At 37.6% G+C, this 15,513-nt stretch overlaps 1 protein-coding gene across 2 annotated transcripts in view; it reads right to left on the reverse strand.

Moving 5' to 3' along the window:
* ATM (ATM serine/threonine kinase) overlaps positions 1 to 15,513 on the reverse strand; it is a 137,287-nt gene that overhangs the window by 8,760 nt on the left and 113,014 nt on the right. For both annotated transcript variants that reach the window (XM_024766966.1, XM_024766965.1), the window contains exons 57-59: positions 7,962 to 8,111; positions 5,852 to 6,017; positions 4,409 to 4,495 (exon numbers count right to left, since the gene is read on the reverse strand). In XM_024766966.1, coding sequence (XP_024622734.1) covers positions 4,409 to 4,495; positions 5,852 to 6,017; positions 7,962 to 8,111 — 403 coding nt within the window. The remainder of the gene's footprint in view (positions 1 to 4,408; positions 4,496 to 5,851; positions 6,018 to 7,961; positions 8,112 to 15,513) is intronic.

A 15,513-nucleotide genomic window follows, 5' to 3' on the forward strand; every position in this document is an offset into this window, starting at 1 on the left:
TATCTTTTATCCACTTTTCCCCAATGGCAACATCTTGCAAAACTACAGTACAATATCATAACCAGGATGCTGACACTGATACAATCAAGATATAGAATATTTCCATCAATACAAGGATCCCTCATGCTATATTAGCCACACCCACTTACTCCCAAGGCCTACCCCTACTCCCTGCTCTTCCAGTAATAACTAATCTGTTTTCCATTTTTATAATTTTGTAATTTCAAGTATGTCAATGGAGTCAAACAGTATGTAACCTTTGAGGATTAGCTTTTTTCACTCAACATAGTTCTCTAGAGAATCATCCAAAAAATGGAAAATAAAAATTTCACCTGGTTCTTTTATATCTCCTATTCCTATGTTGAAACTATTTCTGTGCTGAGACTTAGCACCTTTTCATTTGTTTCAAACATGTTTGTAATTGCTCTTTGAAGTATTTTTATGATGGCTGCTTTAAAATCTTTGTCAGATAATTCTAACATCTTTGTCACCTCAGTGCTGACGTCTATTGTTTTTCATTCAAACTGCAATTTTCCTGACAAATGATTTTCAATGGAAATTTTGACCTTTTTAGATATTACATTATGAGACTCTGGATCTTATCTACACTTCTATTTTTGCTGGCTTTGGGAGTAACCACCTTATTTACTGCTAAGTCGTGGCAGAAGACCAGGTTCCCCACTTGGCCTCCTCTGACATCCAAGAGGAAAGGGGGCTCCTTGCTACAGATTGGTGACACGGGAAGTCCAGGCTCCCCACATGGTTTCCACTGACACCATGGGTGAGCTGAAGGAAAAGCAAGGTTTGAAAAATATAGAGAAGGACGTAAACAGCATAAGTGATACAGTGAGATAGTCTAATGTATTGTTATTGGAGTCCCAGAAAGAAAGGGAAGAATCTGGATTGGTCGTATGACACTACTCTAAGAGAATATAGCAGAAGTGACACTGTGCCAGTTGCAAGCTAACCCTTAACTTCTACTTCCTTCCTCTCGGAGCCCTGAGATGCTTTGTAAGAAGTTCAGGTTACTCTGCTAGACAGAGAGGCCACATGGAGGAGCAATGAAGCATCAAATGTGTAAGAATCCATCTTGGACACTGGCCCAGTTGAATCCTAAGGTAAATTCAGCCCCAGGTGCTGACTACAGCTGTGTGAAAGATCATAAGTGAGAATTTTCCAGCTGAGACCAGTCAACGCATAGACTATAAGATATAGTAATAGTGGTTTTAAGCTACTAAATTTAGGGTGGTTTCTTATGCAGCAACAGATAATCAAAGAGATACACAGAAAAGTGTACAAATCATCAAAGTCATTCAAGTGTGTGGCTAATTGAGATTTTATAAAATGAACAAAACCATGTAACCAGCATTCCAGAAGCCCCGCCACATCTCTCTATGAATCACAAAACACCTCTTCAAAGGCTTACCACTATCCTGACTTCCAACACTATAGATTAATTTTATCAGTTTTATATTTTACATAAATGGAATTATACAGTATATATTCTATTGTATCTAGATTCTTTCACTTAACATTGTATTTGTGAGTCTTCCATGTTGAGTGTGGCTATAGTTCATTCAATCTCATTGTTATATAGTACTTCATTTTATGAATACAATAAAATTCATTCATCCATTCTCCCAACCAAGTACTCAACAAGATCAGGCGCGTTCAGGGTGGTATGGCTGTAGACTGTTTATCCATTCTATTTGTGATGGGGGTTGGGGCTGTTTCTAATTTGGGGCTATTATGAATAGTACTACTATGAACATTCTTATACACATGTGTGCATTTTTACTGCAGTGGAATTCCTGGGTCACAATTCCCAGCTTTAGCAGATAATGCCAAACAGTATTCCAAACTGGTTATACCAATTTACCTTTCTCATTTATAGATGTGTTTAGCATGGCCTGGACATCGGTTGGCATACTCCTATCTCTACTTTGCAGCTTCCATTGCACTGCCCTTTTGTTCTCATGCAAAATTTCTCTCCTCTATTGAGTTCCCACATTCTGGCTCTAACAACTCCACTCATCCTCATATTTATTATAACCCAACATCTAAGATTTCCTATCAAATTCATTGAATGTTGGTGTGGACCTAGCTCACGATCTTCCTCTCTGTCCTAACTCTGGAATTCATTCTGGGGAAAACCATATAATATTCTTGATCTTCTCTGTTCTAATGAAATTCAATTTACTCTCTCTTAGCAAACCACTTAGCAAAAACTTATACTATAGAACTTATAATCTCCTAAAACTGTACTTTCTAAGAAATCTTAAATTCTACATTTTAATTAAAACCTCTTCTCCTTCTACCCCTTTATTCGTGTTAAATAATCTTCAAACTCACTGAGATTTCTAGTCTTTTAGTCTCTCTTCCTTCCCTACTCAGCTCAGGGTATAGCCTGCAAAGTTGATTACTCTCACTAGTAACTCAAATCTTCTTGGCCCCTTGTTCCTCCACACTTAACACTTCAAACTAGAACTTAAATTCCAGGGATGCTGAGGGTGCTTGGAAGAAATCATATGATGACACTACAAATTTAGGATTATCACCCTAAAATGCCCCTTAAAATGCTTGGCATATCTTTTTTATTTATGCCTTTCTAGTCAGCCGTTGGTCTCATTTCCATGGTACCCACTTTTAAAATTTTATTGTTCTTTTAAGGCCAATTACCATCCCTCCAATTATTAGCAAATAAACATGCTTTCCAGTTCTCAGAGAAAACAGAATAGCAAATATAATTTCCCTCAAATTCTTTCCCCTCTAGCTGAAGACTTTCCTATTAGCACTCATCCTTTCTTCTCTTGGAGGAAAAGCTAACACGCTTCCAGTGTAAAGCCAACTCTACACCTTCACATACTTCATGATTTCCCTTGCTATTTCAATTATCTTTGTCTCTCTCCTATAAGTATCTCCCATCTTAAGAAAGCAAATGAACAAGAACAAAAAACCCTCAAAACCAAAAGCAGTGGGGGGAGGGGACCAAATGTGTGTCTCCCATCTCTGCAGCAAATTTCTCTTCATTCTTCCCTTACTTCTAAATTTCTTGAAGAACAGTTTCACATTCTTAGCCTACACATCCTTAACTTCCATTTAATCCTTGCCTTTTCACAATCTTACTTCCTCCATTCTATCCAAAGTTTACTAAGATTAATTGTTAAATTCAAAGGTCTATTTTCAGCATTCATCTTATTTGACCTTTCTGTATCAGATACTACTGAGCACAGCACTTCTTCCTCCATGAAAATTTATCCTCTCTTGTCTTCCAAGATATCCCTACCTCTACTTTCTATGACTTGTTGGTTATTCCTCATTTATTTTTTTCTTTTCTGACTCAGCCTTTTTTTTGGCCTCACTGTGCAGCTTGTGGGAACTTAGTTCCCCAACCAGGGATTGAACCTGGGCCCTCAGCAATGAAAGTGCCGAGTCCTAACCACTGGACCACCAGGCAATTCCCAAGACTCAGCCTTTTTAATGCTGAGATTCCTTACAATTCCATCCTTAGTTCTCGTCATCAAGGATGACGTACAAGATTAGAACCTCCTCTAGTCCAATGACTTCAACTAAAATCTATTTGCTGAAAAGTTCTACATCTCTTACTATGTTCAACATCTTTGCTTTCCTATATATTAAACTTTCTACTTCCCCTGGAAATCCCAATAATACCTCAAAACAACATACAAAACTAAACTCATCAGTTTCTTATTCTCTACAAAACCTGCTGTTTTCCTTAGCTAGAAACTTCAGTTAGCTTGGAGTTCCCTCTCCCACTATTTCCACATCTAATATCACTGGTGCAAAATTACTACAAAAATGTCCCCCAAATCCAACTCCTGTTTCATACAACTTTAGTCCAAATCATTTCTTTCATTATCTTGTCTAAACTATTATAACATATCCTAATTTGTTTTCCTACTGCACAGATACTGTTCCCCAAATTATCTTTCCAATAATCAAATAAGATTATGTCCTGATTAAATGTATCTTCATTTACTTCCCATTGTTTAACAGATTAAAGTTGAAACTTCTTGGCCTGGCTTTTTATAATCTAGTACCAATCTATACCTCAAGCTACTCAACTACATGCAAACTTCACTCCAGCCACATTTAATGTCTCACCATTCCTAAAACATGCTACAACTTCATTATTCCTCCCTTCATATCTGCTCTATCCTCTCTCTAGATTATCCTTTCTTTCTTTGAGATCTGGCTTAAATGTCACTCATTATCCAAGGCAGAATTAGCTACTCCCTCCAGCATCACTGTGTTTATGCTTTTTTTAAAACAATATTTATTGTTTTGATCTCTCTCTCTCTCATACTTGCAATATCCTGGTAGGCAAACAACATTTCTTGATGACCAAATATTTACTGAACAAAGAAACATATCTTTTGTTACTTACCTAAATCTATATGTACAAGTTCTGCTGACTGCTCATTTATCAAGATATTCTGTACATGTCTATCACCAAGTCCAAGTATGTAACCAACTAGAAAAAAAACAATCTGAAATTACTGATATCATCTATTTCTATAACACAATTAGCCATAATTTCAACTAATACCACTGACTCTATATAATTTTTAAGTAGCTTAGGCTTTTTTGCCTACGTGAAGGAAATTATGTACATAACTGGCCATTTTCAGTTTAAGTCAAATCTTGCCAGCCATTTTCATTTATACTGCATTTTACAAATCCTAGATGATTTGCTTAAAAAGTTTTCCATTTACTAATAAGCACATATATTAAAATATTAATACTTCAAAATTGAGTGTGGTTAAAATTGAGACCCATTATTTACCAGGGCCAAAGCAGTGCACCATATACACTCAAATATTTATTGAGTATACTTTTAAACTGAGGCGCCTATGGGTAAATTCTTCATTCTTCAGTGAAACTTTCTTCTGCTTGATGAATTATATTTAACACAAATTAGTCAATAATTCATTTCATCAGGTATATATCCAGGAAAAACTACATTTCTGTTTTTAACACAGATGATAACATGTTTTAAAATGCTTTTAACCTAATGAAACACACTATAAGGTGTTACAAAAAAATAGTGGAAAGGGTGTCAAGATGCCTGGGGTGCACGGCTAGCTCTGTCATTAACTGGGCCTACTTTCTCGTTTGTAAACTAAATCAGTTGAATCAGATGAATGATTCTCACTGTAGAAAAAAAGAGGGTTTCATTATTACCTAGAAAATTTTCAAAATATACATGTCCTGCCTTCCTGGTGTATTGTACCTAAGTGATGAAAAGAGTGGTCTTTAATTAAAAAACAATAGATCACTGATATTCCTGTTAGTTCTCATACTCTAAGATTTTGTTAACTGCCCTAACTATGCCAATCTCTCAGAAATAAAAAAAGCCAAAATATATATTGTACACAGAATATTTAAATGTATATCATTATTTCTATTCCAAAACCAAAATTCTATTAAACAGAATCAATCTTTGGGTGTTAATATCATGGTATTATAGAGGCTGTATGCAAGAACAACAATAATTAAAGGAAATAACTTAAATGGAATTATCACGAGTTTTATTATTTTCCAAAGAAAAATCCCAGAAAATAATACATTGAGGGGAAAGAAAATAAGCCATATTCACTATTAAGCAATGAAGAAAAATAACCAGTCTTTATTTCCCTACCTGGAAAAAAGAAATTCTCTCCTGCCAAAGCTAAGAGCTACATTTAGTAGCTAAGAATCAGGATGAAAAAGAAACACAATGATCTAATGTTGAAGATGGTCTGATTAACAAACACCATGACCACCACCATCCCCCTGTAACTCAGAATGTAGGAAGTGCTGAATCTACTAAAATGTATAAGAAGATTACCAATAGAAGAAGTAGCAACACTCCGAGTATAAGTCAATCGTTTCTCAAACCAAATAGCTGGATCCAAGAATTTTTCCATGCAGAAGTAACGGAAAACTGGTTGAAAATTTTGGCAAATCTCCATGAAGGTTTCATATTTCTCTTCAAAAGACTTTTTTTGTACATCCTTTAATAGATAAAATATAAAATTATTTTCTGAATATTCTGTTCAACTAATTTAACTGAAGTCTACTAGGAGTTTCAATAGGAAAATAGTATGATAGATATAAAGGCAATAAAAAGATGAACAAGATATTATCTCTACCCACAAGAAGCTAAAAGTCTGGTCAGGGAAGCAATTAATAACAAGCTATAATCCCTTTAGGGTTTTCATCTTAATTTTAGGGGAAGGTGGCATACCAACAGTGACTGTTATTTGTTTTAATTCAATTCTAATTTGAATGATTCTGTAAGCTATGTGGAAGTAAACACAAAAATGCCAAAGGTAGCTCCAGATAGTCTTAGGTGTATCCCAGCACTAGGCGTGTGATAGGAAACAGGAAAAAGAGAAAGAATGGAAAAATCAATCCCGGATGGATGGCAAAGCAGCTGACACATCTCAGATCTGTCCTTCAACATTTCCTTACTATATAATAATTTCCTGAAGCAAAGCACATCTACTTCAAAAGGCTCAATCCTCATCTATGGACTGATACTTCCAAATCTGTATCTTTGGCTCAGGTATCTTTAATAAGCTCCAGCCTGATGTGCCTCTCCAACTTCCCACTCAACATCTTCACTTGGATCATTTCCAAATCCAAACTAATTCACCTTCTCATCTTTGGCAAAACCCAGCCACTTCCTCTATTCACCAACACGGTAAATAGCTTCTCCACCTACTCCATCATACCAACCAGGGAACTGGGTGCCACTGATACTCTTTTTCATCAACCCCACTTCTAAACAGCAACCAAATCATCTAAGTTTTGCCTCTTTAATATTTCTTATATGAACTGCCTGTTCTCCATTCCTACTGCTATTACTCTTAGTTCAGACGCCACCTCATGCCTCTAGTCAGCTTTCTCAAAAATATAACCCTCAAAAATATAAGTGTTGTCAGAGTTTTCTAAAATGCCAATCTGATATTACTATCCTTCTCAAGGGTTCTCTATTGCCTACAGGATAGAGTGAAAATTTCTTAACATTTCATAACATTCCATTTTTTGACTAATGACTACTGCTTCAATCTCATCTATTCCTCCTCAAAACCTAAGCCTATGCTATCTTTACCTGCCTGTTCATGCCTCCTTCCTTTTTGCTTGTATGTTCCTCTGCTTGGAAAACCAATTCATTTATAAAACTCAGCTCAAATACCATCTCCTCTATGAAGTCTTTCTTGAATCTGATTCTCTCCACTCCTCCCTGTCCCAGGTAGAACTGATCACATCCTCCTCTGTGCCTACACAGTACCTTTCCATCACAATCCCTATAGTACTTTACCATACATTTTAAAAAACATATAACAGAAAGCACAACAAAAGAAAAAGTAAATGGATTTTAGAGTTGGACAGACAAGGTTTAAATCCTTGCTCCACTATTTATTAGCTCATTGACCTGGAGTAAGCAAAATTTTCAGAACTTCTTCTCATCTTAAAATGGGATAAGTATGATGGTGATTAGTCATATTTGTGAAGTCTCAGCATAGTATCTGGTAGAGAGGACACATTCAATAAATGTCACTGATTGGGTGAATGAATGTCAGACCAGATGGCCAGTGTGATGTGGCAAATGTCTTTGAATGTCTCTATTTCATAATGGTTTTTTTTTTGGTTCTAGTTAGTGTTTTGTTTGTTTGTTTTGTTAAGAATTAGCTTACCCCAAACTAGAAGCAAATTTGCATACACTGAATAATGTTGTTCTCATAGGACAAGGGTTGACACAACATAGTTTAAAAACCTTCCTTTTTCCACTCACACACACTTTCATTCTGGTGAGCTTACTTTCTTATATTTACTGTCATTAACAATTACCTGATGAAATTAAAACTTTTTACATTCCATAATATTTGATATCAGTTTTAATAAGCTATTAGATAATCTTGCAATAACTTATATTTTTGAGTGTTACTCACCATCATTTTCTTTTGACACTGATAGGCACTGAAATCCTTTGGCCTGTATCTTTTATGAGCACCACTCTCATTGTTAACAAGAAATTCACCAATAGGGACAGTTCCTGTGCACCATTCAAGAACACCACTTCGCTGAGAAAGGGGAACCACCTGAAGTTACAGATTAAGTATGTTTTGATTATGGAAAGGCATTAAAGAGCATGTGATGATTATTCAACTATCAGAGTCAGTGTGAAGCATTTTTTCAAGTTATACTATTATTTTTCTGTCCATAGGAAGAAAGCAACTGAAAATAAACAAGCTCAAAGAATAAGATTTTCTAGTCTGCTGCATAGACTTCTGAGAACCTGCTCTTCTCTCAATCTCCATGATCCCTGAGAGGTCAATCCTGTTAATTATACTCATCATCTGTGACTGAGCCATACTTAGTTTGTTCCATTTAGCAGAGGAATTAACTTTGCTTTCCTATACTTTTAATGTCAAATTCAAAGAATTTCACTTTGGAAAATATCAAATGTAGTGTCAATTTTAGTATACTTTAATAATTGAAAGTGTATGCATTCTTGCTTCGGAGTCTCGTTAGCTTCACCAAGAGGAAATGTATTCCTAAACATAAAAGCAATTTTACTGGGAAGATTAAAAATTATGACATTGTATAAATATACATAAAATGTAGAAAATAATATAAACAAACACCCTTTTACCTACTAAACAGCTTTATCAAATCTATTATTATTCATATTTGCTGGGAAAGAGACAAAGCTCTCTTTGTACCCTTCACTGACCTTATGCCCCTCCCTACCAACAAGATGACTGCTAACTTGCTTATCATGTTCCTGTATTTTGGGGTATACAGTATTTTTATTTCAAAGCTATACATACATAAGTAATTGTAAGCTTTAAATAAAGAGTATTTACACTATATGTATGTTTCTGCAATTTGTTTTTTTCTCACTCAACACTGTTTTACCTTAACTGTGTTAGTACATTTAATCCTAAGTCATTCGTTTTAACAACTGTACTTTGTATAAATATGCCACAATTATCCAATTTATACAATTGGAATATTGATTAACATTTACATTATTTCCAGATTTCCCTGAAACACTGCTGCAATTAATTAATCTACTAATGAATATATTTCAGTTTCTCTAGGGTATACACATACCTGGAAATTGAAGAGCTGGGTTGGTCATTCGGGATACGCATCTTCAACTTAGTTAACCATATATTGCCAAGTAACTATACAAAGTAGTTGTACCAATTTATATACCCATTAGCAGAGTTTATTCTATAACCTCCCAATGTATTGTCAGACTTCTATACTTCGTCAATCCAAGAGGTGTGTAATAGTATCTCACTGTGGTTTTCATTTGTATTTTCCAGATTCCCAGTAGAGTATAATCTGATAAGATTTATTGGCTATTCAAATGTTTTCTTCTTGTGAACTGGCTGTTTGTATTCTTTACCTTTTTTCTTACCTGCTTGTCTTTTTACTACTAGTCTGTAAGAGCTATTCACATATTCTATATATAAATTTCTTGTTGTTAGTAGTATTATAACAATCCTTTTTGTGTTTAATGAATTTTTTAAAATTCATTTTCTCAGCCACCTGTCTTTACAGTATCTTTAATTCTATATTTTTAATTTTAATGTACTCAAGTTTTACTGTTTTATATTCTGTGTCTTAACATGAAGGAGGTCTTTCATTAATTTATTAACTGTATTTGTTGAGAGTCTATTATGTGTTACACATGGTGCTAGGGCACTGAGAATAGAGTGGCAATGAGGCAGATGAAAACCATGCCCTCATAAAGCTTCATTCTGGTGTCAGAACGTATACACTAATAGACATTTAATGATGCCAGGTAACAAGTATTAGAACAAAACATACATTTAAAAAAGTGAGTAATAGAGACGTGGTCAGAGAAGGCGTCTCTGAAGAGGTAACATTAGAGAAAAACCTGAAAGAATAATAATTCATGCAAAGATCTGAGGGAACAGTATTCCAGGCAGAGGGAAGTGAAAAGCCCTGAAGTGAAACAAAATTAGGATATAGGGAATAAGATGTTTCTGTCTTAAGTCACCACTCCCCCCACCTCCTTGCCTGCACACATACCCCTACTCTCTTCTGCCCACTCTGCCCTTCCCCTGAAATGGTCCTCTACAGCTGTGATTCCAGAGCAGGGCTCATGTTCCTCTCATGGAGGCTCTACCCCAGCTTTTACAGTGTCTGGGACTTGAACCCTTTACGACTGTCCTCTCTAGATGAGTAGGCTCAGGGCCAGCACCCTGTCTCCAATATGCCAAAATGAGACTAGTTCTGGATGAGCTAGCTGGTGGGGCTCAGCCTTAGGAACATACTGCTGCTCAGATCCTAAGGCTAAGCCCTGGATGTTCACAGGCCCAGGTCCTGGAGGCTGTAGAACAGAAGCCATGCCCTGAAGTTACTGAGAGGGGCCCTTGCAAAAGGCTTGTGCTTTAAAGCCTTTTTCAGGCTTCTTTCTGCTCTGTGTCCACCCACTCTGATTAAGGGGGTGAGTGGAAGGGCTTGCCAAGGATCATGGACACAGGGTAGGACCTGGTACCATGGGTTTCAGGCTACTTATCAATTTTCTTATAGGAGCACAGTCAGAGGCAGATGAGGCGGGGCAGAGAGGGCTGGTCCCTCCTTTCCTCTCAAACTCCCTCAGATGTTAAATTGTCTCCAGCAGCGGAAGAAGGACAGTGACTGTGAATCTCACGCTGTGTATCCTTCCTGAGCCTCTGCTCACTCTCAGGGCCAAGAGGCTCCCAAAATGGAGCCCTCTCTTTAGAAGCAGGGCCATAATCTGAGGAGCAGTGCTGGATTACAGGCATTTTAGTAAGCCAACGATTAAACAGGTTCTGGCTGCCTGTTAATGCGGTGAGGCCTCCTAATTGGGTACAGTGAAAAACAAGCTAGAAGAACCCTGGCCCAGAAGACTCTGCTTGCTCCAATAAGTCACAGTGACCCTGTGGGTGATGGCCTTGTGTTGAGGGGCCACTGGGAGTTGGTGCCCAAGCCTCTCCCTATTCTGTGCCCTGGTGGCACTGGAGCTTCTTCCTGCCCTCAGCCTGGGCCTTCCCCAGTGGTGTTAAAGATAAGCATGATTCCTCTATCTTTAGCTCTTTTCATTCTCTAAAAATGTACTTAACAGTTTGCATTATAATTGTGTGTGTGTTTCCCCTGGTGAGCTCCTTAAGAACTAGGACTATGTTTTATTACTTTTATATCCCCAGCACCTACTAGAGTATCTAACACAACACTAGGCATGTAAATAAACAATTATTGAACAAATGAATGAACAGATCTCATAGCCTTTCCAACCGATTTTCCTTCCTGCTTAAGTAGCTCTAAATGCCTTCCTTCTAGAAAACCCAGCCCTATCTTTGAGCTAGCTGTGACCCCTAATGCTTGATCACATTAACATTCTTGCCTCCTAGTATATTCCATCAAAGATATCTTTTCCAAAATTACTCTCTATTAATATCTAGTTACGGGGAAAAAAATCAAACCCTTGCCTTTTGTTAAGAGACTGATCTAGAAAGGACCAGGTTGGTTTTTTTCTATCTCATTTCAGAATTCAACTGTGATGTTGGTTGATGTAAAAACAGTTGAATTCAAGTTTCAAAAGGCAAATGGCAGTGTTTCCTCTGGTACTAAGATTCCCTGGAATAGCCTATTTCATCTGAGTATCTGAGTATTTTGCCTGGGCGTCACAAAAAATGATTGATGACTATTTTCTCAAATTACCTCAAGGTACATAGCTAGTACCATCCTAGATACATAGAAATGAAGTTAATTCATTAAATACAGTGAATGCCTTAGGGAATTACGACTTCTCTCCCAGAATCCTGACTGAGAAGGAAGATATATCACAAAGAAGAAAAATTATTTATTGGCATAAGGCATAATGAAGAATTAAGTACAAAGCTTCTTTCTGCACGTAAATATTGTTTATATAAGACTTTGATTTTAAAAAGTGAATCCTCTCATATCTAAGACTTTAGAATAGTTGTTCAATATACTTTCTAAAAATGTAGTTTTGGTAGAGATAAATTAGTCCAGTCACATGATTCTAGTTATCAGAGGGCTATGTCTCAGCGTCAGCACATACAATAAGAACTTTGTCTTCCTTCATCTCCATGTGATTCTCTCTGATGAAAGGTATCTGGTATGCCTCAATATACAGGTCTCTCCTTTTGAGGTTGTATACTGACATCTGGGTACCAAGAGCTAATTTCAGGAAGTCAATGACCCTTCTTGTTGACACAATGATCACAGGACACCTGAATGCCACATTGGGAATGACTCCACAGAAGACCTGGACTAGGCAGACTGCTTCCCTACATACACTATAGAACTTCCAGGAACATTAACTGAAATCAAGAACAACTAGCAATATAGTTATAACATAACTTTCACATTCTTGGAGTAATCTCAAAATAACATATATCTATTGGCCCAGTATTATAATTCTAAACAATAAAGTCAAACCTAAACTCTCATATTAAGTGGTTATTTTTTAATATTCAGATGTGTAACATTAAATAACTCCACTATTTAATCGGTAAAATAGTTCTCTGTAAAAATCAGATATTTAAAAAGTCATAAAGTAGAAATAGAGTTTAGTCATTTCTGCCTTCAAAATATTTTAGATTAGGGCGTTCTCTCTCTCATGCTTTATAGCAATGAACTTTGGAAGCTAAACTGTGTTACTTGCTTGGAAACCTGAGTGGCTTTCTGAAAACAACAGGGGAGCTTAGAGCCCAAACTTTTTGCAACACATTGTATCCCAGTTCTTCAGTCATCATCTATGCTATCTAAAAGTCTGGCATTTAGAGCATAAAAATTTTCTTTCATTCATGTTACTGAATATCTGCCCTCTAAAATCGTTAAAGTACCTGCCACATTAAAGTACCTGGACAGTTAACAGCTCATCAACTTTGTCCTATAATTAAGCTAGATCAAATGATAGCAAAGTAACTAGACTGGTGGGTCTAAAAGTACGGTTCCTGAAACACTGCTGCATCAGCATCACTTGATACCTGGCTAGAAATGCATATTTTCAGGCTCCATCCTAGAATTAGAAATTCTAGGGGCTCAGCATCTGTGTTTTTTGTTTTTTTTTTTCCCGGTACGTGGGCCTCTCACTGTTGTGGCCTCTCCTGTTGCGGAGCACAGGCTCCGGACGCGCAGGCTCAGCGGCCATGGCTCACGGGCCCAGCCGCTCCGCAGCATATGGGATCTTCCTGGACCGGGGCACGAACCCGTGTCCCCTGCATTGGCAGGCGGACTCTCAACCACTGCGCCACCAGGGAAGCCCAGCATCTGTGTTCTAACAAACCCTTCCAGGGATTACAATGCCTGCTAAATTTGAACAGCACTGATCTAAACCACACCAAAGAAGTCCTTCTGCAGAATAGATCTCACAGATCTTTTTTAAACTTCTGCTCTTAGCATTCCATAAGAACTTGTTTTGTTGTTAACTGCTAATAGAAAGCATCAGTTATATTAGTTAATATCCTACAAAGTTTCACATGACAAATTTCTCACAAACTTGAAGGTATTACGAAAAAGTGTACTTTTCTTCATGCTTTCCCACCCCTCAACCTCACCCAACTAACAAGTGAGTTTTATATTTCTATTTCTGTAGGCAATTAAGAAGCTCTAAAAAAGTTCAGTTTTCAATTACAATAGCCTGACTCAATCAGAATTTTGGAGGGTATATCTAATTTCTTTTTCCCTACTCCCCTAACTATTTGGTGTTTTTAGTTTAACAATTATTTTTATAATTTAAAAAAATGTTCATTTAGGGCAATTCAAAATATACTAAAAAGCAGGTATTACCCATAATCTCATCATACCCAGAGTTAATAGCATTTTTAGGCTTATTCAGGAACTTCCTAAAAGTCAAAGCTATATACTGATTTCTTATAAATAAATGTATATATAAACATCCATTTCAAGGCTATTAATCTATTTTTATGTCATGAACTATATCATCTTCATTACTAAAGCTTTACCATTCACTTTCATATGATTAGATAGAGTCCACTTTCACCTGTTGCTTTATCAAAGACATTTCTGTCATTCTCACCGATGTATTTTTCAAGATAAACTTTTAAATCATGTTTCCATGATATAAAAATTTTTACTGGAATTTCATTGTCTATGCATTAATTAGAAATGAGCTGACATTTTTCACTGCCTTCCCATTTAAGACATGGGACTTCTCCCTTATCCTAGTTTTCCTTTATTCTTTCTTGTCACAGTTTTGTAATTTTATTTTATACAGTCTTGCATGATTCTTATTAACATTAATCCTAGGCAGTTCACTCACATTATATTATTGTGAAAGGGACTTTTTTCTATTATATTTTTAAACTAGTCTTAGTTGATGGTTGGGATACCTCGAGGTTAAGTGGGGTTAACTCACTAGAGAAAATAAACACTTGTGGTATATACCATTTTGCAGGTTTAAGAAACAGATATGGGACTATCATAAAAGTGTCTCTGAAAGGTTGCTTCTCTGCTATATAGTAATTTATTTATATCTTCACAGAAATAGAAACAACGAATAAATAAATAAGCCTTGTTACAGCAGTAACATAAGAATAAAGGGCAAATAGGAGATACAGGAATGAAACCAGAAAGGAACACCTACAAAAAACAGGCCCTTTGGGGGAAAGGGGGAAGATGGCGGAAGAGTAAGACACGGAGATCACTTTCCTCCCCACAGATACATCAGAAATACATCTACACGTGGAACAACTCCTACAGAACACCTACTGAACGCTGGCAGAAGACCTTAGACCTCACAAAGGCAAGAAACTCCCCACGTACCTGGGTAGGGCAAAAGAAAAAAGAAAAAACTGAGACAAAAGAATAGGGAGGAGACCTGCACCAGTGGGAGGGAGCTGTGAAAGGAGGAAAGGTTTCCACACACTAAGAAGCCCCTTTGCGGGTGGAGACTGCAGGTGGCAGAGGGGGAAAGCTTCAGAGCCACGGAGGAGAGCGCAGGAGAGGGGTGCGGAGGATAAATCGGAGAGATTCCCATAAGAGGATTGGGACCGACCGGCACTCACCAGCCCGAGAGGCTTGTATGCTCACCCGCCGGGGCGGGCGGGGGCTGGGAGCTGAGGCTCGGGCTTCAGTTGGATCGCAGGGAGATGACTGGCGGCGTGAACACAGCCTGAAGGGGTTAGTGCACCACAGCTAGCCGGGAGGGAGTCCGGGGAAAAGTCTGGACCTGCCAAAGAGGCAAGAGACTTTTTCTTCCCTCTTTGTTTCCTGGTGCGCAGGGAGAAGGGATTAAGAGCGCTGCTTAAAGGAGCACCAGAGACCAGCACGAGCCGCGGCTATCAGCGCGGACCCCAGAGATGAGCATGAGACACTAAGGCTGCTGCTGCCACCGCCACCAAGAAGCCTGTGTTCGAGCACAGGTCACTATCCACACCTCCCTTCCGGGGAGCCTGTGCAGCCCGCCACTGCCAGGGTCCCGGGATCCAGGGACAACTTCCCCGGGAG

Source organism: Neophocaena asiaeorientalis, unplaced genomic scaffold, assembly GCF_003031525.2.
Source record: "Neophocaena asiaeorientalis asiaeorientalis breed wild unplaced genomic scaffold, Neophocaena_asiaeorientalis_V1.1 scaffold338, whole genome shotgun sequence".
NCBI lineage: Eukaryota > Metazoa > Chordata > Mammalia > Artiodactyla > Phocoenidae > Neophocaena > Neophocaena asiaeorientalis.